Here is a 24,945-nt window from a genome sequence, read left to right as displayed (position 1 = left end):
GGTGGGACACATCTTTAATAAATTTGTTCTTTTCAGGTACTTTAAAACATTTAATATAAAACATAATATATAATTAATAATAATAATAATAATAATAATAATAATAATAATAATAATAATTAATCTTGTAAGGGCAGAAGAAAAATACTTATTATGCCCAGATCAAGTGAGTATAAAGTGAGGTTATGTTAAGTTCTGCATTTTCTTCCAATTCTGCATTTTCATCTTCTAATTTTTGAAATTTTCATTTCCCCAGACTTCCTCAAGATTTCTTCAGCTCGATATTACTGGGGTAATTTGGGACATACCTGGTCCATTCACCAGATGAACTCATCGGAAGCTTACGAGGACGATAAGCAGGCTTTCTACGCCAAAATTGGACTCAACAAAAGTAAGTAATAGAAGAGAACAGATCTGAAGAGAATGGAAGAGGAAGAGAAGCTGTTTTCTGAGCTGTTTCCTCCCCGGTCGACATAGACTTTGGCTACCCTGCTTTTAATCTCTCATCTGATGTAGGTACTCTAGAATTTATCCTATACATATCTCTTTTTATCCAAACATAGTCGACCGGCCGTCAATCGAGACGAGGAAAATCTATGTTATCGAGGCAGTGTGGACGTGCCAGTCGACATCGATCGACTATGTGTGCATGTGCATTGTGCACACACCTTTAGACGAGGAGAATTACGTCTTTTTGAAAGAATGGATTTAGAAATAATAATAAAAAAAAAAATACCAACCTAAGAAGAAAAGAGAAGGGAAGAGAATAGGCGAGAAGAGATGAGTAGAATTCAATTTGATTTTAATTTAATAATAATAATAGTGCTTATTTATACTGCTCGCATAGGACTGAAAAGTCCCTTTACTCCAGCAGTAGGCTACTACTTAAATTATATTGAGGATAAAATTCCATACCTCGGCTCGGATTGAACCCACGCCCTCCTGTTTACCAGGCGAGCGCCTTGACCACTACACCACCGAGGTTTAATGGAACTGTAGCAAGGGAAGACTAATCGTTCCGAAATTGACGAAAGAAAAGAGGTTGGGATAGGAGTAAGCCAGCCGTTTGATAGAGTATAGAGGGATCTGTAACCTGTAAAAACTGCTGGAAATCAACTCCTTCTCTAGAAGGTGAACTTTTTTTTGGTGTACATAGGTACCTAGGTATAATTAAGCAAGGTCTATTGTAATAATTATGCATTGTAAAATGTTAAACCCATAAAATACACGAGACCTTGTTTAGACTGCTGGGGTAAAGGGACTTTTTAGTCTCATTCGAGCAGGATAAACAAGGTATATTCTATTCTATTCTACCTACACAAGGTTTGTTCTCTGAACGGCTGGCTTTCTCCTATCCTAGCTTCCTTCTATTGTCGCTTTCGGGACGATAAGGCCTCAGCAGTTCTATCAAATGTCTTGAGGGAAGAAAAAAAAAGAAAAAAAGACAGACAGACACTCACCCCCTAAGATAATCAGGTTTGCTGGAATCAAGTCCATACATAGTGGATGTCGATCAAAGAGGTAAATCAATGTTGGCGAGCGTCCAAGCAGTGTGGACGGATTCAGTCGACATCGATTGATGTTGATCAACGGCCGTCGACGTGTATGGACTGTGGACACATCTTTATAAAATTTGTTCTTTTCAGGTGCTTTTTTTAAAACATTTAATAATAATAATAATAATAATAATAATAATAATAATAATAATTAATCTTGTAAGGGCAGAAGAAAAATACTTATTATGCCCAGATCAAGTGAGTATAAAGTGAGGTTATGTTAAGTTCTGCATTTTCTTCCAATTCTGCATTTTCATCTTCTAATTTTTGAAATTTTCATTTCCCCAGACTTCCTCAAGATTTCTTCAGCTCGATATTACTGGGGTAATTTGGGACATACCTGGTCCATTCACCAGATGAACTCATCGGAAGCTTACGAGGACGATAAGCAGGCTTTCTACGCCAAAATTGGACTCAACAAAAGTAAGTAATAGAAGAGAACAGATCTGAAGAGAATGGAAGAGGAAGAGAAGCTGTTTTCTGAGCTGTTTCCTCCCCGGTCGACATAGACTTTGGCTACCCTGCTTTTAATCTCTCATCTGATGTAGGTACTCTAGAATTTATCCTATACATATCTCTTTTTATCCAAACATAGTCGACCGGCCGTCAATCGAGACGAGGAAAATCTATGTTATCGAGGCAGTGTGGACGTGCCAGTCAACATCGATCGACTATGTGTGCATGTGCACACACCTTTAGACGAGGAGAATTACGTCTTTTTGAAAGAATGGATTTAGAAATAAAATAAAAAAAAAAAAAAAAATACCAACCTAAGAAGAAAAGAGAAAGAAGGGAATCTTTATTTTCGAATATTAATACTCATTTGATTGATGGGGTTAAGCGATTTCTTTAGTCCTCAGCAAGCAGGATAAACCAGGTATAGTCTATTCTATTCTATCCTAGATTTAATTTACCAATTTTCACTTTTACACAGAAAAAAAGACCGAACCCACATCGACCGTAGCGAGCACGACTGTGGCGAAATCTGGCGCCAAGAAAACGAAAACGCCGAAAACGAAAAAGACCAAACCGCCCACCCCCAGTGTGGCTACGAGGCCACGAACCTCGTTCCCCATTCCGATAAACGGAAGCTACGAAGAGTGGAAGAATTGGAACGATAACTTGAAGGAAGAGAACAATATTATAGACTGGTAAGTTGTCTGACTTGTCTAGCTAGGAGACGTTAAACAGAGAGTAGACTAGCGTCTGGCTGTGTGATCATAAACACATAAACAGAGAGGAGAACAGCTAGCCCTAACCAGCCTAGCTAGCTGGCAATGGGTTCTCTCTGCATTGAAAAGAATAAGCCCAAGTCCTCACGATGGTTGACTGTTAATTAAACATGGCTAGAGACCATCACCCCGGTGTATCGCTGATAAAAAAGAAATATTTTCTTTATTCTGCCATCATCATTTGACTACAGCCGAAGTCGCTAGAACAATAACTCTTTCACGTAGAGATTTTGAGTTACAAGGATTTAAACATTTGAGAGAAATAATCTTTTTTGCTTCCCCTCAGGTATTCTGACACACAGGAGCGGATCCAGGTTCACAAGATGAATCGCACATGGTACACCAAATAATCAACCAATCAACCAACTAACCAACCAATCAACCAATAACTCAATCAAATAATCTATTTTGCTTCTTCTCAGGTATTCCGACACACAGGAGCGCATTCAGGTTCACAAAATGAATCGCACATGGTACACCAAATAATCAACCAATCAACCAACTAACCAACCAACCAACCAACCAACCAATCAACCAATAACTCAATCAAATAATCTATTTTGCTTCTTCTCAGGTATTCCGACACACACAGGAGCGCATTCAGGTTCACAAGATGATTCGCACATGGTACATCCAAAAACCTATCAATCAACCAACTAACCAACCAATCAATCAGTCAATCAATCAATCAATCAACCAATCAATCAGATATTCTATTTTTCTTCCCCACAGGTATTCGGACACCCAGGAGCGGATCCAGGTTCACAAGATGAATCGCACATGGTACACCAAAAAACCAATCGAGTACCCGGGAGTGTATTACAAAAGTGGACCAGACGATTATCCCGTCAATTGTTCCTTGTCCCTGGAGACTGATGTCCCAGAGGCCGCCACCCAGTGGCAACAGTTTGCAACCTGGCAGAATAACAGGTGAGTCAGGCTGGATGGGGTTTGAGGAGGCGAGGCGGGTAGCTTGTCGCCAGAAGGAGGGTAAAACACCCGTCACTAAAGGCCTTGAAAAAGGAGCTAGGATAGAGTTGGTATCCTGTAATCCTGCACTCACGTATCCTGTAATCACGCTACAGGCGTCCCAGTTTGAGAAGAACCTTGCGTTCATGCGCAAACACAGGAACAATTCTGCGCTCGAGGGTCAAGGTAAATTCAACCTTTTGCGTACAGAATCAATTTCATCAGAATCGCTCTAACGGTAGGATTCATGTCCTACATGAACCTTAAGCGTTGTTGTTACAGTCAGACGTAAACAAAACATTTCTTTCAAATACGGTAGGATTCATGTGAGACATGAAACCTCCGAAAAGCGATTTGTGGTAGGCTTCATGTCACACATGAAATTGTTCCCTCGCTTTTAATTTATTTTCTTTTTTTTCCTAGTTGAGATAGAAACATCTGGTTTTTTTTGTCTTCTTCGGAAATCTTCGGACTATAATTCCGAATGCTTTGGAATCATAATAAACAAACACCGGCTTTTCAGTCTGCATTTGAAAGGAGCAAAAGATACACAAGTTCCTAGGCACGTCCTACCGTAACGCCTCCTATCTGTAAAAATCAAGCCGACCGTAGCGAGTAAATCTGTAGCTTCATGCTGGACATGAATCCTACCGTATCGCCAGATTCAAGTTATATTTCTCCTACCATAATGGCGGAACCATGATTTCATGTGACACATGAATCTGTCCGCAAAAGGTTAAAATGTACAAACCTCTGTTGATGTTGTACAGAGAAATAGGAGATGCAGTAGTCACAGAAGATTTAAAGCCAGCAATTTAGCTACGTTTGACACACAATAATGGTTATGAAGTCATTTGATACATCTTTTCCCCAACAGGACATTGGAGGTTAAGCAACATGTCAATATCTGGATCATGGTCAATATCTGGACGGGAGGGCGGGGACTAGTTGACACATTTTCACAACCATCCCTCATATAATATCTGGAAGCTCATCTTTACGCTTGATGTGGCCTGTGGCGTGGCATGCCCATCCCGTAGTTTGCCTTTCGTCAGATGGGCGAGAAGGGGCACAATACTTCCCATTTAGGTGCTGGGTCAACACGGGAACACCAGAAAGTAACCCGTTGAAATATTTGCAATCGAAAAACGAGTACAAATTTTTGTCGATGGTGGGATTCGAACCCGGGACCTTCTGCATGGCAAGCAAGCGCGTTACCACTGGACCAACCGTGCCCTCCCGTATCTTCTTCTTCTTCTTTCTAGCCTGTTCCTACTTAAATAGGTTCGGTGTTTCTTGTCAGTCACTTCCAGGTAGCCCTATTGTGTACCCCATGCCTTGTTAAATTTTTCTCCTTCAGATCTTGATTCACACAATCCTTCCATCTTTTCTTCAGCCTCCCTCGCCCCTTTTCTCCCCCTCACTTCCATTCTCTCAACTTAACTTTTTCCTCTGTGTAGCTCTCATCTCTTCTTTCAACATGACCATACCACTGTAGTCTCCTGTCCTGGATCTTCCTGGACACTTCCGTTACTTTTATCCTATTCCTTATGACCTCATTCCTCATCCTGTCCAACCTCATTACTTCTGTATCCACTCTTTTTTTTTCCCCCTTATGTGATCTCAAATCGAACCATATCTTCCAGATTCACCCGTCTAGATCTCACCGTCGAGTCCATCGAGGAACCTCCGTACGAGCGCCTGCCATTTGACCTGCGCACGACACTCGACTCGCGCGCACACCAGGTCACGCTTTATCCGCGCCTGACAACTCCCAGCTTGTACGAAGACTCTTCGGAGGAATGGGACAAGCTCAACTTGGCCATCCCCGCCAAGACGAAGGTACGAGCGCCTGCCATTTGACCTGCGCACGACACTCGACTCGCGCGCACACCAGGTCACGCTTTATCCGCGCCTGACAACTCCCAGCCTGTACGAAGACTCTTCGGAGGAATGGGACAAGCTCAACTTGGCCATCCCCGCCAAGACGAAACCTCCGAAGACAACGCCTGGGGCGACTAAGGTTAGAGAAAAATAGAATAGAATAAATCTAAATTAGGATAGAACTAGTGGTTGACCCGCTGGGAGACCAGCCTGAAATTTCCCTTGCTAAAGAAATAGCACAGGTTGAGAGTCCCTTTACTGCTGTGGTATAAACAAGAGTTCGGAGTACACTTCCTCTTGAGGAAAATTTAGTAGCTTATCGAGTAGCGACTAGCGACCAATGTTGATCGAAATAAATAATTCAGGATTTTTGGTTTGTTTAGGGTGGTCAAAGAAAGCGCCGATCCTTGCAATCAGTGGACACTCTGTTGGGCGAATGGACTGCCGGAATCCTTCGTGAAGTATCTAGGAAACGAAGATCTATCGGTAGTCAAAATAGGGGCCAGGGGAACCCTCAAGATAAAGTAGGCATCGGTAGTCAAAGCAATATACGATTCGAAGGGAACCCTAAAGATAAAGCCGGTAACGAAGAGACAAGTCGTAATGAATATCTAAAAGCATTGTGTAAAAGTATCTATAGAAATCGCCGACACATCCAACGCGTTGAGAGGTTATTGAACAGGTGGAATGATAAAGTCGGCCGTGAAATATCCCAGAGAAAGAAACGTTCCATCGGTTGCCAACGGTTAGAAATCGAACGCAAACCCGCTCTGTCTCCAGTTGTACAAATGGATAACGTCCTCCAATCGGTGCGTTTGAGACAACGCAACGATGGTGAAGCATCGGTTCAAAACAATCGCAAGGTAAACTACAATCCGGACTTTAATCCGGACCAAGTCAAGAGAAAGGAGATGAACCAATTGCTTCAAGCGTTTGAGAGGGTTTCGTTGGATGGCAAATGTGTCCGTGCGTTAAGAAGATCCTACAGTGGTGGAACCGTACGTCATCGTTCTGACACAACGGTGGCACCGGTTGGTGATAGAAACCACATCGAACGAAGTCAAGACGTTGGCAAAGTAACCGATGGATATGATAGCACAGTCAAAGATGAGGAGGAAAAAGACTGTAACAGAGGAATCGATGGACATGATAGCTCAGTCAAAGACGACGTAAATGATGATGAAAAAACGAGTTGTAACACAGTTAATAAGGAGAAAGATAAAGTAACAGGTGATAAGAGTGAGACCAAAATAGATCCAGATCAACACATGGTAATAGACAGGCAAGACAGTGACAAAGGAATGGATGAACATGATAGCACAGTCGATCAGGGAAACAAAGATAGTGATAACAACAGGGATTATAAAATAGATCGTAACACACTAGCAGACAAGCGGGGTGCTGACAAAGTGCTGGGCGAGACAATGGAAGATCAAAGTAAGCAAAGGAAGAACAAAGATCAAGATAAAACAGACAGAGTGATAAATTCCAATACTCAGGAGACAGACGACCAAACTGAAGAATCTAAAAGTACCAATTTTGACACTTCAATACTCAAGAGACAGACGACCAAACTGAGGAATCTAAAAATACCAATTTTGACACTCCTCCTGATCCAACTACTGAAAATGCAATCCAAAACGAACCACCGCAGTTGGATGTAGACCGGTTAATCAATCATCTTGAACAACTCAAAGACAAATACTCCTTGAACGATGCAAACAACATGAAGATGCCAACAAAAGACGATAGAACGGAAAGTACACTTGATGAAACGGTAGAAAATTCGGGTAGAATCAAAGGAGAAGAGGAGATGGTGGACAACTTGAAACTGTTGTTCAGGTTTTTGGAAAAAGAACACGGCAAGAACATTTCGAAATCAACAGGCTCCCAAGATGGAATAAATAATGTTCATGAAACAAGTAATGTTCAAACTGAACAGAAAGGATTCGTCAAAGATAGAAATCGTGGATTTTCAAGTGCCCGAGCGAAAAAATCGGTCCCCTTTAGAAACAACCTGATGGATATGCCAGCAATGAAAGAATTGAAACAATACCTCAGAGGCCACAAAAGTGCCAAAGACAACTCCGATAAAAGTGCCAAAGACAACTCCGATAGAGAAATCGTTGACGAACTTCTGAATCGTGACATGAAGCCAGACGATGTTGTGCATCACCTGGAGAAACTACTCAAAGATGTCGAAAAAATCGACACAAAGACAACTGATGCAAAATTCGACAAACTTGATGGAAATCTTGATGAGGTCACTGACGCAAAAGCCAACAGAGTTGATGGAAATCTTGATGATAACCACATGACGGACATCAAGACTGATGCAAAAGCCAATAATGTTGAGCATGGAAATCAATTTTCTGACAGTGCAAGAGACAAATATCTATACGACTATGAACCTGCGAACCGTTCACCTGTAGGGTTCGTTGACCTAAGTGGTCAAAAACAAAACCGAAGTAATGTTTCCAACCAAATTGCTTACAATTCTAGACGAGCTCTAGTCAAAAGTGACCCAACTGATCAAACAGAAAGCCAACCAAATGTTTCCAACAAAAATGAGTACAATTCCAGGCGAAGTCCAGTCAAAAGTGACCTAACTGCTCAAAGACAAAGCCAACCAAATGTTTCCAACAAAACTGCTTCCGATCCCAACCGAACAACTCCGAAAAACATTTCTTCAAATCCGGACGAAATTGAAGAGATCCACTACGACTCCAACTCAAAACAAATTCTTGGTAACTCCAACTCCACAGATCACCCAATGGGAGATCTAAACGAAGACTATGTGAATACCCAGACAGAATCCAAACCAGAGATCACCATGGTGTCTATTCTATGCACCGTGTATGAATATGTCCTAGACGTAATAATTGGGCTGTTCAAATGTATAGACGCAGTTGTCAGCCAACTCCACAGATCACCCAATGGGAGATCTAAACGAAGACTATGTGAATACCCAGACAGAATCCAAACCAGAGATCACCATGGTGTCCATTCTATGCACCGTGTATGAATATGTCCTAGACGTAATAATTGGGCTGTTCAAATGCATAGACGCTGTTGTCAGAGTAATCCGCGCTCTCAAAGACGACATATCGTCGTTCAAAATGTCGTCACTGAAAGAAGAAATTACTTCAGAATGCAAGCTCCTAAAGAACAAACTCAATGGATTCGTGGACAAAGTCCGAGTGGCGTTGCAAATTGAAGAGAACGTCATCAACTTGATCAAATACATGAAGTTGCAGCATAATGAGACGATGTGGTTGAACTTGCACAGGCTGAAAAGGCACGCTTATCTCGCCCTGTTGGAGAGTGGTGAGTTGAATATTGACGAGGAGGTTGGTATGAAAAGTCGAAAACGGCGGACAGTTGAAGAAAGTGGAGAAGAAATTCCTCAAGAAAAAACTGGAAAAGAAGAAGTTCCTCTGACTGAAGACCCACAACCCAGTGAGTCCAATCCGCAAATGGGCGAAAAAATTTATCTTCAAAACGGATCCGATAATTCTCTGCAACAGATCTCTGGTCGGATCTCTGAACAAATTCCTGAAAACACTCAAGATCCAAACATCGGACCCTCAGAACTCACCAAAACGGAAATACAAGATCCAAACAATGGACTGTTGACGCTCACCAAATCTGAAAACGGTGGAAATGTCCCCGAAGACATGGACCAATCAAAAGAGCCCGTCACGCAGTCCAAGAAGCGCCGAAAAAGAAATCTGGAGTCATCCAAGCATTCTCAACCCAAGAAGAACTTGAAGCATGAACCACAAGAGATTTTTAGGAGATCGCTAGTCAATTTGTTGAATATCCTACCCAATCGTGGTCAGCGGTCAATCCAAGAAGCGATTCAACCCAAGCAACCCTTTCAAAATCAAGGTAAGGAAATCAACTTTGATTAATGAAAAGCCCGTGTAAATGTTTGTGATTGCTATCTTAGAGGATTTGTAAGCGCCAGATCGCTTCGATTCCCGCTCGGGACCGACCTTATCCTAATCCTAAACAGATGAGGATCGTTCTAGGTTCTAGCAACGGGTGGTTTTGTCCTATTGTTTGATAGTAATTATAAACTTGTATAGACATAGTCAAAAATGGTACCACTCTGAGTACCTAGCATAGGCTCGAGTGTCTATCGAATCTGAATCTGCTGCTCCATTAAATTTGTTCATTGATCAAGGTGCTGCATCATATACAGTACGGTACGGTAAGTTTCTGTTCTTAAAACATTCTCCATTAATCCATTTTCATTGAACCTATCCTATCATATGTACAGTCCTCTAAATTTCAAATACCGATAACACCTATCCTATCCTTCTCGAGATTTCGGAACGATACAGTTCCTCCTATAAAACCTCTTGTTTTTTTTTATTATTATTTTTTTAATAGGTACCTAGATTACTCAGTTCAAGTTTAACTCTCAGATTAAGCAATCTGACTGACTTCAGTCGTTCCTGTCAGGTCTACCCGATAGGGAATGGCTGGCTTTAGAAAGTTAGAAACGTTAAGGCTTGTCTCACATTGGAAGCGTAGACTCACTTTGTGGCCCCGGGGATGAAAAGACATGCTTTCATTAGGTCCTGTAGTGTTTGTAAATATTTTCTGCGCGTGGTGTAAAAAGAGGGGAATGTCGAGTCGTACTTGGACCAAGTCACAGGAACCAAGCTGACTTACACGAAAGACCCATCCTCAATCACCTGAAGAAGCTTACCCCTATTTACATACTTTGTTTATTTAAGAAGTTTCCATTTATTAGTTATTCGGTACAAATCTCTCAAATAAATATTCAACAATTGGTATACCCCTCCGTAAAAGGCGGAGCTTGTGCCACGGATGGAGAAAACTTACTTCCGTGTCCGTGAGATAGGAAAGCCACCTATCTCACGGTGTTGTGCTTACCTCCGATTCGTTCTTAGCGGACGCGTCGCGTTTCACGCGAGCCCGCGCGCTCTCCATCGCGTCCAGCGAGCGTTTGTGTTTCGCCACGGACGCTTCGTTGATGAAAATCCGAATCGGGAGTCTTCGGGCAGCCTCGGGCTGCGCAGAACCCAGTGCGCCGAGTGGGTTCAATAGCGAGAGGGGATTTGTCAAGGACATGGGTAGCATTTGTCCGAGCAGCTTGTTCAGTAGGAGGCTGGACGCGGACGGAGCAGGTTGTTTGCTGAGGGCGGACTTATCGTTATACCGACGGTTAACGTATTGCTGGTAGAAGAAGTACTCGTATCGAAGCTCCTTCTTCTTGGGGTCTAACTCGAAGTATTTCATGAAGAAGTTGGAAGGCTGAGCGGCTTTCGGTGAGTTCTGTGGAAAGAGAAAAGGTTGAATTGCCAACCTAGTTAGCTTGCTTGGTAGCGCGTCTGCCTTGTACGCGTTAGGCAGCGTGTTCGATTCCCACCTGGGGCGGCTTTTAATCAAACATCATCGCCCGCCTCTTCAAGCGGCATGTGGCGGGCCGCCAATACGTCCGTGCGAAACGCGACGTGGTGTACACCTATTCGGACGAGTCAACTCTACACCCTGACGATTACTGGTACATCGATTTGGCGGCACGAGAGTTCGTCAAAGGTCGGGACATGCGGGATCCGAACTACAACCGGTCCAAAATCGAGGGCAATTTGAAAAAGTCCGGGATTTTCTCATTTGGTGAGTACCCACTATAACTTCGATTCTTGAGCAAATTATTGGTAAAAGTCCGATTCTAAGGTTAAAGCTGTAAAAACTGTGTCTTCAAAAGGACAAACATTGAATTTTGCCATTCCAAAAACAGTCCTTGTTTAGATGGGCTCGGCATTTTTCGTCAGCCTCTCAATCAGCCCTAGGGTGATGGTTTTTGGACTGACTTTTGGTTTTGGCTACTCATTTTACGAGTGGATACCCTTAGCACGAATTATTATTATTATTTATTTTTTACACAATTTAGCTACATAGGCCATTTGCGGCAAATAAATAAGGTGACCTAGAGTTCTGTTAGGAAGTTGTTCCTCTTTAGGAAACGCATCAGGACATCAATGGAATCAGGGTCGTTTTTAATTAGCACGAATTGACATTATTTTGTTTTAACCATCTTTTTCTTGTGTCACAGGCAACTTCTCCAAAGAGTGTCTCAAGAACTACTCGTTCCCAACAGTAAAACCTCCGACTACCTGGAGTAGAAACTTCTCCATTCGATATGTCCCTTGTACCTTCTGGAACTGGACACGATACCTGGAGGTGAGTTTCTGGGAGTAGACCCCGATGGAGGAGTTGCACATGGGTAAAAATCATTAATAAATGGTCAATTCCTACGTAAAAAGTAGTGAAAAATCCAAATCTGAGGTCGAAACTCCGAAAAAGTAACTTTAAAAGGTCGAAAATTCAATTTTTAATTGCACTTCTAATGAAAAGGTTCAAAGAGTTGTGACGTCAGATTTCACGCCAAACTGCGCAGAAACGCTTACGCACAAACAAACGAAGCGGGAGTCATAAATTATGACGTCATCGGCTACGGGAGTGTATGCCGTGACGTCAAAGTTCACGATTTACCGGTATTTTTTAAATCGATTTATCTCAGTATCTAGAAGCCGTAGAAGTAAAGGAAAAATTCCGTTGGTCCTCATTTTTCCTGCTCTATGACTTTGAAACATCACCCAAGTAAGCGCAACTGTTCTATTCTTTCAATAGCACCGATCATAACCGAAAGTTTTGCATCCCTGTCACATTGGAGAACTACATACCAAATTTCAAGTCTCTGGCTCTTACCGTTCTCGAGATATAATTATATTGTTTACAGACAGCCACACGAACCAGTGACTGAAACTTTGGATTTAAGGCTCTGAACCTCAAAACGTGTTTTGACACGAAAAACTGACCGTCGAAAATTCGACGATAAGACCTTAGCAGTTACAGTTCCCTCTCTATCGAACCTCTTGAATTTTTGAGGAATAATATATTTTCTTATTCACATGCATTCGCGACATTCACGAAACCCTAAAAATAAATGGAATTTGACTCACCTGACCATTCAATCCACGCAGACTAAGCGGCATCATTTTGTCCACTAAGCTACGGAACGGCCCTAACCCACTAAGTGGGCTCAATCCACTTAGTGGGTTTAATCCACTAAGGGCACAGATTGGATTCCTTGCCAAATCCACCAGACTGTTGACTTGTTTGTTCAGCCCAACTTTAGCGTCCTCCAAAGGCTCTAGCTTAATTTTAATTTGAATATCATCCAGTGGACTCTTTCCAGCAAGGTTGTGTGTTTTGGCTAGGCTCTCGCTACCTTTCTTGGCCTCACCAACATTGTTTCTGTCTAGGCTTTCGTGATTTTTGTTGGGCTCACCAACTTTGTTTCCACCTACTTTGGTACCAACATCGTCTCTTGTTTCTTCTGCAATGTTGTACAGGTTCCTCATGTTCTCCAGGGGTTTCAAATCGGACAGCTTCGTTTTCGGATCTTTCTTTTCATCCATGACATTTTCGCGGACTCCGTTCAGGATGTCTTCCATGTTGACTTGTTCTTCGTGGGCAACTATCTCGTTTGGAGTTAGCTCTTCGTTTTTGATGTTGTCTCCAATTGGTTTGACTGGAATTAGCTCTTCGTTTCCTTTAACGTTGTCGCCAATTGGTTTAACGCTCTCTTCAATTGGTTTGGCATTCTCCTCAACTGGTTCTGGTTTCTCACCTTCAGCTTCTTCAACGTTATCCCCAATAGGCTTCATCGCTCCTTCCTGAGGTTTCACATCCCCAATGGGCATCCCTTCAACATCATTTCCAGCGATTTTCTTCTCATCGGTGTCAATCGGTGCCAAATTCTGCTGGATGCGGTACACACCGTTGACGTTTGAAACGTTCAACGTGTCCACGATCACTTTCGGGATTTTTCCTTCAGAGGGTTTGTCACCTTGAGGCAGGTTGTTGTCAGCTTGGGGCAATTTGTTTTCAATTTCAGAGAGTTTGTCAGCTTGAGGCAGGATGTTGCCTCCTTGGGGCAGTTTGTCTTCGACAAGTTTGTCCTCGGGAAGTTTGTTGACCTTCCGGACACGCTGTTTGTCCGCGACAATCTGTCCCTCTGCGGCGTCCTGGCAGGGTTTGTCCGCGTACTCCGCCTCGTAATAGGCTTCAGGCATGGTCACCTACACATCAAATAAAATATTTATATTCTGATGAAATACAAACAAGAATATACATAATTTTCCTTCATACTAACTTATAATATTAATACAGTGCAATAGTCCTAAATCAAAATGGACGCGGCACACAAGGGATCAGGAAGAGACCGCCTTAACATAATAATATAATATTAATAATAGACTCTTGACTGAAAGGCAACCACTAGGTGAGGTTAACGCCTTAGACGTTCTCTACCACCGAACCGTTAAAGCTCCACTATTATGTGGTCGAATTCTCAAATAAATGAGAATAAAATTCCATACCTCGGCTGGAATCGAACCCTCGCCCTCCTGTTTAACAGGCGAGCGTCTTGACCACTACGTTACCGAAGCAGTTTCTTTAAATGCTGTTTCTTTGTGTTTACATAACAACTTTGGTGCCCACTGCAATAAGTGCAATATTGTAGGACTTTCCCAATATCTCAATAATCCTAACATAGGCTGGACCCAATGTTAACCTACCATGCTGACACCGGTCGCTATATTTATATTGCATAGCTACTCATTTTCCTCACGAGGCTGAGTGGGCCCCGCAACGGCCAGTCACGGAATCAATAGCGAAGATATGTGGTTAGCAAATGAGGAAGCAACGAGAATGGCATCCCATTGGGAAAATATCATTTGAGTGGCATTTTGATGGTCCGGACACGAAAAGTAAGTATAGTCCACGTCAACTGGGAAATCCGATGGAAGCGCATGGAGGGGAACCGCAACTTAACTGTAAGTCGGACAGTTCTAAAAGTTTCACCATTCGATTCGGCGTGAAAAATCCCATGGGATCAACTATTCACATGCTTACTTGTTAATCAACGAGCTATTTTTTGACGAGTGCGCACCCAAAGGTCATCGGACTTCCCAGTTGAAGTGGACTGTAAGTACGGAATCAATCATTTGTATGATACAAACTTTTTGACCCCGCCGGGAATGAACCCGGCTCTCCCGCGTGCAAGGCGAGCGCGTGACCACTATGCCATGGGACCATACCAATAAGACGATCCAGTGTGAACAAACCGATCTCACCTTGGTGTAGAAATCCATCCCGGGCGGGGTCCGATGGCGGGGATAAGGGCGTGGCGTCAGTCGCTCAATCTCTTCGGTAAGGTTCGGGTCTTGATCGGGAAAACTGTCGTAGGCAATCACCATGGTGTCCATTCTATGCACCGTGTATGAATATGTCCTAGACGTAATAATTGGGCTGTTCAAATGCATAGACGCTGTTGTCAATTCTCGGAACGGCTGGCTTTCTCCTATCCTGTCTTCCTTCTCTCTTCGATTTCGGGACGATAAGAAAAAAAAAAAAAAAAAATGTACACTCTTGTAAAACAAAACGGAACAAACGTTGTACTCTACATAACCCCTCTTCCATTCCAGGTGCACTACTCCTACATGGAGTTCCTCTTCGGTACCGGCACCCCGAAGACGACGCCTAAGAAGAAGCGCAACCTGACGGCCAAGCGGTTGCGCGCGCATCAAGAGTATTTGAACCGGTTTAGTCCGAAGAGCACCCTGACGACACTCCAGTGGCCTTCGACAGTGTGGATGAACACAACTGACTGGAGCGCTCAGGAGTCCTTTTTGGACAAGGTAAGGAATAAGAAGGACAAAATAGGGCCGGGGAACTTCGGTGTGATGGTCTCCAGACATGTTAGTATTCGGATGGTTGACCATCTGGGAAAGCCTGCTTTTCCTGCTGACAAAGTGCTGGGCGAGACAATGGAAGATCAAAGTAAGCAAAGGAAGAACAAAGATCAAGATAAAACAGACAGAGTGATAAATTTCAATACTCAAGAGACAGACGACCAAACTGAGGAATCTAAAAATACCAATTTTGACACTCCTCCTGATCCAACTACTGAAAATGCAATCCAAAACGAACCACCGCAGTTGGATGTAGACCGGTTAATCAATCATCTTGAACAACTCAAAGACAAATACTCCTTGAACGATGCAAACAACATGAAGATGCCAACAAAAGACGATAGAACGGAAAGTACACTTGATGAAACGGTAGAAAATTCGGGTAGAGTCAAAGGAGAAGAGGAGATGGTGGACAACTTGAAACTATTGTTCAGGTTTTTGGAAAAAGAACACGGCAAGAACATTTCGAAATCAACAGACTTGAACGATGCAAACAACATGAAGATGCCAACAAAAGACGATAGAACGGAAAGTACACTTGATGAAACGGTAGAAAATTCGGGTAGAATCAAAGGAGAAGAGGAGATGGTGGACAACTTGAAACTGTTGTTCAGGTTTTTGGAAAAAGAACACGGCAAGAACATTTCGAAATCAACAGGCTCCCAAGATGGAATAAATAATGTTCATGAAACAAGTAATGTTCAAACTGAACAGAAAGGATTCGTCAAAGATAGAAATCGTGGATTTTCAAGTGCCCGAGCGAAAAAATCGGTCCCCTTTAGAAACAACCTGATGGATATGCCAGCAATGAAAGAATTGAAACAATACCTCAGAGGCCACAAAAGTGCCAAAGACAACTCCGATAAAAGTGCCAAAGACAACTCCGATAGAGAAATCGTTGACGAACTTCTGAATCGTGACATGAAGCCAGACGATGTTGTGCATCACCTGGAGAAACTACTCAAAGATGTCGAAAAAATCGACACAAAGACAACTGATGCAAAATTCGACAAACTTGATGGAAATCTTGATGAGGTCACTGACGCAAAAGCCAACAGAGTTGATGGAAATCTTGATGATAACCACATGACGGACATCAAGACTGATGCAAAAGCCAATAATGTTGAGCATGGAAATCAATTTTCTGACAGTGCAAGAGACAAATATCTATACGACTATGAACCTGCGAACCGTTCACCTGTAGGGTTCGTTGACCTAAGTGGTCAAAAACAAAACCGAAGTAATGTTTCCAACCAAATTGCTTACAATTCTAGACGAGCTCTAGTCAAAAGTGACCCAACTGATCAAACAGAAAGCCAACCAAATGTTTCCAACAAAAATGAGTACAATTCCAGGCGAAGTCCAGTCAAAAGTGACCTAACTGCTCAAAGACAAAGCCAACCAAATGTTTCCAACAAAACTGCTTCCGATCCCAAACAATTCTAGACGAGCTCTAGTCAAAAGTGACCCAACTGATCAAACAGAAAGCCAACCAAATGTTTCCAACAAAAATGAGTACAATTCTAGGCGAAGTCCAGTCAAAAGTGACCTAACTGCTCAAAGACAAAACCAACCAAATGTTTCCAACAAAACTGCTTCCGATCCCAGCCGAACAACTCCGAAAAACATTTCTTCAAATCCGGACGAAATTGAAGAGATCCACTACGACTCCAACTCAAAACAAATTCTTGGTAACTCCAACTCCACAGATCACCCAATGGGAGATCTAAACGAAGACTATGTGAATACCCAGACAGAATCCAAACCAGAGATCACCATGGTGTCCATTCTATGCACCGTGTATGAATATGTCCTAGACGTAATAATTGGGCTGTTCAAATGCATAGACGCTGTTGTCAAAGCAATCCGCGCTCTCAAAGATGACATATCGTCGTTCAAAATATCGTCACTGAAAGAAGAAATTACTTCAGAATGCAAGCTCCTAAAGAACAAACTCAATGGATTCGTGGACAAAGTCCGAGTGGCGTTGCAAATTGAAGAGAACGTCATCAACTTGATCAAATACATGAAGTTGCAGCATAATGAGACGATGTGGTTGAACTTGCACAGGCTGAAAAGGCACGCTTATCTCGCCCTGTTGGAGAGTGGTGAGTTGAATATTGACGAGGAGGTTGGTATGAAAAGTCGAAAACGGCGGACAGTTGAAGAAAGTGGAGAAGAAATTCCTCAAGAAAAAACTGGAAAAGAAGAAGTTCCTCTGACTGAAGACCCACAACCCAGTGAGTCCAATCCGCAAATGGGCGAAAAAATTTATCTTCAAAACGGATCCGATAATTCTCTGCAACAGATCTCTGGTCGGATCTCTGAACAAATTCCTGAAAACACTCAAGATCCAAACATCGGACCCTCAGAACTCACCAAAACGGAAATACAAGATCCAAACAATGGACTGTTGACGCTCACCAAATCTGAAAACGGTGGAAATGTCCCCGAAGACATGGACCAATCAAAAGAGCCCGTCACGCAGTCCAAGAAGCGCCGAAAAAGAAATCTGGAGTCATCCAAGCATTCTCAACCCAAGAAGAACTTGAAGCATGAACCACAAGAGATTTTTAGGAGATCGCTAGTCAATTTGTTGAATATCCTACCCAATCGTGGTCAGCGGTCAATCCAAGAAGCGATTCAACCCAAGCAACCCTTTCAAAATCAAGGTAAGGAAATCAACTTTGATTAATGAAAAGCCCGTGTAAATGTTTGTGATTGCTATCTTAGAGGATTTGTAAGCGCCAGATCGCTTCGATTCCCGCTCGGGACCGACCTTATCCTAATCCTAAACAGATGAGGATCGTTCTAGGTTCTAGCAACGGGTGGTTTTGTCCTATTGTTTGATAGTAATTATAAACTTGTATAGACATAGTCAAAAATGGTACCACTCTGAGTACCTAGCATAGGCTCGAGTGTCTATCGAATCTGAATCTGCTGCTCCATTAAATTTGTTCATTGATCAAGGTGCTGCATCATATACAGTACGGTACGGTAAGTTTCTGTTCTTAAAACATTCTCCATTAATCCATTTTCATTGAACCTATCCTATCATATGTACAGTCCTCTAAATTTCAAATACCGATAACACCTATCCTATCCTTCTCGAGATTTCGGAACGATACAGTTCCTCCTATAAAACCTCTTGTTTTTTTTTATTATTATTTTTTTAATAGGTACCTAGATTAAAAAGACGATAAAAAATATTATTTTTTAAAGCTCGTCTCAAACCTCACGGCCAATCAAACATCATCGCCCGCCTCTTCAAGCGGCATGTGGCGGGCCGCCAATACGTTCGAAACGCGACGTGGTGTACACCTATTCGGACGAGTCAACTCTACACCCTGACGATTACTGGTACATCGATTTGGCGCCACGAGAGTTCGTCAAAGGTCGGGACATGCAGGAGTCCCGACTACAACCGGTCCAAAATCGAGGGCAATTTGAAAAAAGTCCGGGATTTTCTCATTTGGTGAGTACCCACTATAACTTCGATTCTTGAGCAAATTTTTGGTAAAAGTCCGATTCCTAAGGTTAAAGCTGTAAAAACTGTGTCTTCAAAAGGACAAACATTGAATTTTGCCATTCCAAAAACAGTCCTTGTTTTGGATGGGCTCGGCATTTTTCCTTTTCGACTGACTCTCTATTCAGCCCTAGGTTTGAATGGTGTTGGACTTGACCTTCTGTTTCTGGTCTAGCTCATTTCTACGAGTGAATATCCTCTCAGCACGACAACACCAGACATTAGTTATTTACCTTCTTCCACTCTCCACACCGCGATTACCCATTTCTGCGAACTACACAACGTAGGACGTGGAGGCCTAGAGTTACTGTAGAATGATTTCTCATCTTTAGGAATACCCATCTACAGTCAAGCAACTCGGAAAGGTACAAGGAGTCGGTTTATAAAGCACGAAGTCTGAGCATTATCGATATGAGTTTTTAACAATCTTGGTCATTCTGTGTCAAAAGAGTGAAATTTCCCAAACTGAGTGCTCTCAAAGAATTACTCTTCAAACAAGTAAAAAACCTCCGCACTAACAATCGAGTAGCGAACTGATAAAGTTACAGCTCGATTTCACTTCACGTCATTTCACAGAAAATTCATGAGCACAAACTACGATTGGAACCATCGATTAACCTTGCTAGGAGGTGAGTTTCTGGGAGATCAAAGTTACCCAATGACCGGAAATCCGATGATCTCGGATTTGCACATTAGAGAAATAGAAATCATTAATAAATCGCAAGTTTCCTGCTCTATGACTTGAAACAGTAGGAAAAATCCGAAACTGATGTTACTGTTCAAAAGGCACCACAAAGCGAAATTTTGCATCCTCGTCAATATCGGAGGACTAAATACCATCTAAAGAGCTCATACCTTCTATTAATTGCACTTCTACAATGAAAGGACCACACGAAGAGTACTGTGACTCAGATTTCAGCGGCTCCATGAACTGCTCAGAAACGCTTACACACAAACAAACTAAGCATCGGGAGTCATAAATTATGACGTCATCGCTACGGGAATGTATGTCGTGAGTCAAAGTTCACGATTTACCGTATGTTTAAATCGATTTATCTCATATCTAGAAGCCGGTAAAGGAAAGGAAAAATTCCGTTCGGTCCTCAATTTTATCCGCGTCTCATGACTTTTGAAACATCACCCGCCAAGAAACGCGCAACTGCTCATGACTTTCAATAGCAGCGCGATCATACACCCGAAGTTTATGCATCCCCTGTCCGACATTGGCCCACTACATACAAGATTTCAAGTCCTTCTGCTCTTACCGTTGTCTGAGATATTACCATGTATATTGTTACAGACAGCCACACGAACCAGTGACTGAACTTGGATTTTAAGCTCTGAACCTCAAAACTGTTCTGACACGAAAACTGACCGTCCGAAAATCGCTCGAATACATTTCACTTCCTATGATTCATTAAAGGATAGGACGACAAGTAAACAAAAACAACAAACAAAAAAAAAAAAAAAAATACATCTTGTAAAACAAAACGAACAAACGTTGTACTCTACATAACCCTCTTCCATCTTCCAGGTGCACCTACTCCTACATGGAGTTCCTCATCGGTACCGGCACCCCGAAAGACGACGCCTAAGAAGAACGCAACTGGACGGCCAAGCGGTTGGCGCGCAGCATCAAGAGTATTTGAACCGGTTTAGTCCGAAGAAGCCACCCCTGACTGACCACTCCAGTGGGGCTTCGACAGGCCTGTGGATGAACAACAACTGACTGGACGCAGCGGCTCAGGAGTTCTTTTTGGAACAACGGTAATGGGAAGTAAGAAGGACAAAAATAGGCCGGGGGCGAACTTCGCGGTGTGATGGTCCTCCAGACATGTAGTCTTTCGTATTGAGCGATACCATCTGGGACAAAGGCCTGCTTTTCCCTGGCCCGATTCACACCGGGATAAGGGTTAATGTGTTGTTGGTCTGCTTTTTTTTTTTTTTTGTTTTTTTTTTTTTTTTTTATGTGATCACAGCCACACTAATATCAACAAGATTGCGTACAATACCTATTATAGGAAAACTACACATTTCTGACACCCCATGAGCTCACGTGACGTGTGTGGTAGTGTGTTTCTACCTTAACTGACCTACCCTTTACTCTATCCTCACCAGGTGCTCAAAATCAAAGGCATCACCGTGAAATGCGAAGACTCCACTCTCGACTCCGAGCTCCGACGGATCTCGGATATCGTCTGGTCCTACACGACAACGACGCTAGCCGGTCGACAATACTCGAAGAAGAAAAAGAAAAAGTCGAGGCGACCCGACCACGCCCGAAACGAGACGGAAGAATCCGAGGTGGAAGGCTCGGATGATGTATACTTTGAGGATAAGCTGACGACCACGGAGCACATACCAGATTGGGAGTACGCGGAGAAGATGTTCCGTCATTGGGCCAAGATAAAAGACTGAGCCTTTTTTTGCACCAGTGTTCGTCACCCTGAGGGTCCCCGCAGAACGAGGCATTCAAGATGAAGAATAAAGATGAAGCCGTAAGATGGAAAAAACAAACGTACACATTCTTATGAGACCGCGCAGTACGAAGCATTCCGAAGATTCGAGATGAATTTCAGAAACAATGTTTCAGAAAAATTTTCAAGAACAAAATACTTTGTTTATGAGGCAGATTCATCGAGAAGACTTGATGCTCATTGGTTGACTCAAGGTCACCTAAACTGAAGATACAGGTCACCTAAACTGAAGGTACAGGGTCAATGATCAGCTTGGAAATCTTTCTGGATTATTCAACCTCGTTCTGCGTGCGCTTCTTTCTGGATTTTCACCCGAATTGTTTCCGGATGTTCCGCCTGAATATGCTTCATCTTCGTGCTTCATCTTGAATGCCTCGTTCAGCGGGCACCCTTAGAGCCCATTACCACTTGTGTAGTGGGAACACTCTCACTCAAGTATTACAATGCCTACCGGACTGGGTGAGGTTAATGTGAGAAGGCGAGTAGCTTGTCGCCAAATGGTAAAACCCCCGTCACCAAAAACCCAGATACAGTGACGTTAAGCCCTAAAAAATAAGAAAATAAAACCGATCTCAAAAGTTGATAAATACAAAATTTTCTTTAAACTTTTTCTCATTTTGTTCTTTCCATCCTAAGATTATATTAGTACTAAGTATTACCTAGAGATTCACTGTTATTTGATAAAACTCAAACAAATGGAATTAAAAGATTAAAAAAGAATCCTGCTAGGTCCGCATTCCAGAAAGCAGTACTTTATATTTCGTACTGTTTTGCATTTTGCGGTTTGGCCGTCGAGAACTGATGCAAATGGTTCTGGCAGTGATGCGAACGGTGAACCCTATATTCCAGCTTGATTACCAAAAAGTAATGTAGATTGTAAATGATGACAAAGTGCTGTAAACAGTGACTCGTCTATTCCTTCTTCACCGTGGAGAAGTGATGCATATGCTGGCACTCACACAGGTCACCGGGGTCATCCGGATTCAACTTCCGCGTCACGGTGGGCTCTACCGTGTAATACGTAGCGTGATCTCCCGGCATCGGATGGTACCACTGGAACGGGTCGGTGCTGAGGGGCTGCTGCTGTTTGACGTTGATGCTGGACAGGGTGATGCCCTCGCGACGACATTCGCGGACGAAGTTCTTCCCCCATTCCAGATGCGCGGGGTCGTCCACTTTGAACGGACCTTCGTTGAAGAACACCTGTGAACACGGGACAGAAGAAATTGGAGTGAGCTGGACTTTCAAAGAATAAGGTCCGGGCCATAAATTAAGTTTAAACTCAGTTCAAGTTTAACTCTCAGATTAAGCAATCTGACTGACTTCAGTCGTTCCTGTCAGGTCTACCCGATAGGGAATGGCTGGCTTTAGAAAGTTAGAAACGTTAAGGCTTGTCTCACATTGGAAGCGTAGACTCACTTTGTGGCCCCGGGGATGAAAAGACATGCTTTCATTAGGTCCTGTAGTGTTTGTAAATATTTTCTGCGCGTGGTGTAAAAAGAGGGGAATGTCGAGTCGTACTTGGACCAAGTCACAGGAACCAAGCTGACTTACACGAAAGACCCATCCTCAATCACCTGAAGAAGCTTACCCCTATTTACATACTTTGTTTATTTAAGAAGTTTCCATTTATTAGTTATTCGGTACAAATCTCTCAAATAAATATTCAACAATTGGTATACCCCTCCGTAAAAGGCGGAGCTTGTGCCACGGATGGAGAAAACTTACTTCCGTGTCCGTGAGATAGGAAAGCCACCTATCTCACGGTGTTGTGCTTACCTCCGATTCGTTCTTAGCGGACGCGTCGCGTTTCACGCGAGCCCGCGCGCTCTCCATCGCGTCCAGCGAGCGTTTGTGTTTCGCCACGGACGCTTCGTTGATGAAAATCCGAATCGGGAGTCTTCGGGCAGCCTCGGGCTGCGCAGAACCCAGTGCGCCGAGTGGGTTCAATAGCGAGAGGGGATTGGTCAAGGACATGGGTAGCATTTGTCCGAGCAGCTTGTTCAGTAGGAGGCTGGACGCGGACGGAGCAGGTTGTTTGCTGAGGGCGGACTTATCGTTATACCGACGGTTAACGTATTGCTGGTAGAAGAAGTACTCGTATCGAAGCTCCTTCTTCTTGGGGTCTAACTCGAAGTATTTCATGAAGAAGTTGGAAGGCTGAGCGGCTTTCGGTGAGTTCTGTGGAAAGAGAAAAGGTTGAATTGCCAACCTAGTTAGCTTGCTTGGTAGCGCGTCTGCCTTGTACGCGTTAGGCAGCGTGTTCGATTCCCACCTGGGGCGGCTTTTATCCTCAACGGATAATCTCCGAACGGCTGGCTTTCTCCTATCCTGTCTTCCTTCTCTCTTCGATTTCGGGACGATAAGAACTTAGCAGTTACAGTTCCCTCTCTATCGAACCTCTTGAATTTTTGAGGAATAATATATTTTCTTATTCACATGCATTCGCGACATTCACGAAACCCTAAAAATAAATGGAATTTGACTCACCTGACCATTCAATCCACGCAGACTAAGCGGCATCATTTTGTCCACTAAGCTACGGAACGGCCCTAACCCACTAAGTGGGCTCAATCCACTTAGTGGGTTTAATCCACTAAGGGCACAGATTGGATTCCTTGCCAAATCCACCAGACTGTTGACTTGTTTGTTCAGCCCAACTTTAGCGTCCTCCAAAGGCTCTAGCTTAATTTTAATTTGAATATCATCCAGTGGACTCTTTCCAGCAAGGTTGTGTGTTTTGGCTAGGCTCTCGCTACCTTTCTTGGCCTCACCAACATTGTTTCTGTCTAGGCTTTCGTGATTTTTGTTGGGCTCACCAACTTTGTTTCCACCTACTTTGGTACCAACATCGTCTCTTGTTTCTTCTGCAATGTTGTACAGGTTCCTCATGTTCTCCAGGGGTTTCAAATCGGACAGCTTCGTTTTCGGATCTTTCTTTTCATCCATGACATTTTCGCGGACTCCGTTCAGGATGTCTTCCATGTTGACTTGTTCTTCGTGGGCAACTATCTCGTTTGGAGTTAGCTCTTCGTTTTTGATGTTGTCTCCAATTGGTTTGACTGGAATTAGCTCTTCGTTTCCTTTAACGTTGTCGCCAATTGGTTTAACGCTCTCTTCAATTGGTTTGGCATTCTCCTCAACTGGTTCTGGTTTTTCACCTTCAGCTTCTTCAACGTTATCCCCAATAGGCTTCATCGCTCCTTCCTGAGGTTTCACATCCCCAATGGGCATCCCTTCAACATCATTTCCAGCGATTTTCTTCTCATCGGTGTCAATCGGTGCCAAGTTCTGCTGGATGCGGTACACACCGTTGACGTTTGAAACGTTCAACGTGTCCACGATCACTTTCGGGATTTTTCCTTCAGAGAGTTTGTCAGCTTGAGGCAGGTTGTTGCCTTCTTGGGGCAGTTTGTCTTCGACAAATTTGTCCTCGGGAAGTTTGTTGACCTTCCGGACACGCTGTTTGTCCGCGACAATCTGTCCCTCTGCGGCGTCCTGGCA

General features: G+C 43.1%; 4 protein-coding genes across 4 annotated transcripts in view; 2 read left to right on the top strand and 2 right to left on the bottom strand.

Annotated features, from left to right (window-relative positions):
* Nucleotides 1-9,555, top strand: part of LOC103510523 — a 30,153-nt gene extending 20,598 nt beyond the window's left edge. The window contains exons 18-26 of the mRNA XM_017444615.2: nt 257-391; nt 1,845-1,979; nt 2,491-2,707; nt 3,521-3,718; nt 5,404-5,448; nt 5,600-5,780; nt 6,025-7,161; nt 7,221-8,552; nt 8,614-9,555. Of these exons, the coding sequence (XP_017300104.2) occupies nt 257-391; nt 1,845-1,979; nt 2,491-2,707; nt 3,521-3,718; nt 5,404-5,448; nt 5,600-5,780; nt 6,025-7,161; nt 7,221-8,552; nt 8,614-9,555 (4,322 nt within the window). The remainder of the gene's footprint in view (nt 1-256; nt 392-1,844; nt 1,980-2,490; nt 2,708-3,520; nt 3,719-5,403; nt 5,449-5,599; nt 5,781-6,024; nt 7,162-7,220; nt 8,553-8,613) is intronic.
* A 976-nt stretch (nt 9,556-10,531) lies between these two features.
* On the bottom strand, nt 10,532-14,929 carry LOC103510522. Its single transcript, XM_008475195.2, has 3 exons — nt 14,821-14,929; nt 12,643-13,764; nt 10,532-10,951 (listed from the first exon to the last, which is right to left on the bottom strand). The coding sequence occupies exons 1-3, from the start codon at nt 14,836-14,838 to the stop codon at nt 10,532-10,534; spliced, it is 1,560 nt and encodes a 519-aa protein (XP_008473417.2). The 5' UTR covers nt 14,839-14,929.
* A 1,914-nt stretch (nt 14,930-16,843) lies between these two features.
* Nucleotides 16,844-21,382, top strand: LOC113467982. The gene is made up of 4 exons (XM_026824550.1): nt 16,844-18,110; nt 18,661-18,913; nt 20,499-20,553; nt 21,083-21,382. The coding sequence occupies exons 1-4, from the start codon at nt 16,844-16,846 to the stop codon at nt 21,380-21,382; spliced, it is 1,875 nt and encodes a 624-aa protein (XP_026680351.1).
* Nucleotides 21,383-22,013: 631 nt separating this feature from the next.
* Nucleotides 22,014-24,939, bottom strand: LOC103510518. The gene is made up of 3 exons (XM_008475191.3): nt 23,932-24,939; nt 23,221-23,622; nt 22,014-22,644 (listed from the first exon to the last, which is right to left on the bottom strand). Exons 1-3 carry the CDS (start codon nt 24,673-24,675, stop codon nt 22,354-22,356), a joined length of 1,437 nt encoding a protein of 478 aa, XP_008473413.1. The 5' UTR covers nt 24,676-24,939; the 3' UTR covers nt 22,014-22,353.
* Nucleotides 24,940-24,945: the final 6 nt, after the last annotated feature.

The sequence above is a fragment of the Diaphorina citri genome, unplaced genomic scaffold, assembly GCF_000475195.1.
Source record: "Diaphorina citri unplaced genomic scaffold, Diaci psyllid genome assembly version 1.1 scaffold610, whole genome shotgun sequence".
In the NCBI taxonomy this organism is placed as follows: domain Eukaryota; kingdom Metazoa; phylum Arthropoda; class Insecta; order Hemiptera; family Psyllidae; genus Diaphorina; species Diaphorina citri.
The sequence above is the reverse complement of the archived record's forward strand: the minus strand, read 5'-3'. Positions and strand labels throughout refer to the sequence as shown.

Bases quoted from the DNA above. Each gene is read 5' to 3' on its own strand.
- LOC103510518 (XM_008475191.3), bottom strand. From the start codon at position 24,675: ATGCCCATTGGGGATGTGAAACCTCAGGAAGGAGCGATGAAGCCTATT. The intron at 23,623-23,931 runs GTGAGTCAAATT...CTCTTTCCACAG, and splicing joins TGCGTGGATTGAATGGTCAG to AACTCACCGAAAGCCGCTCA. The intron at 22,645-23,220 runs GTAAGCACAACA...CCGTGTTCACAG, and splicing joins CCGCTAAGAACGAATCGGAG to GTGTTCTTCAACGAAGGTCC.
- LOC103510522 (XM_008475195.2), bottom strand. The intron at 10,952-12,642 runs GTGAGTCAAATT...CTCTTTCCACAG, and splicing joins TGCGTGGATTGAATGGTCAG to AACTCACCGAAAGCCGCTCA.
- LOC113467982 (XM_026824550.1), top strand. From the start codon at position 16,844: ATGTTTCCAACAAAACTGCTTCCGATCCCAAACAATTCTAGACGAGCT. The intron at 18,111-18,660 runs GTAAGGAAATCA...TATTTTTTAAAG, and splicing joins GCAACCCTTTCAAAATCAAG to CTCGTCTCAAACCTCACGGC. The intron at 20,554-21,082 runs GCCTAAGAAGAA...TATCCTCACCAG, and splicing joins CCGGCACCCCGAAAGACGAC to GTGCTCAAAATCAAAGGCAT.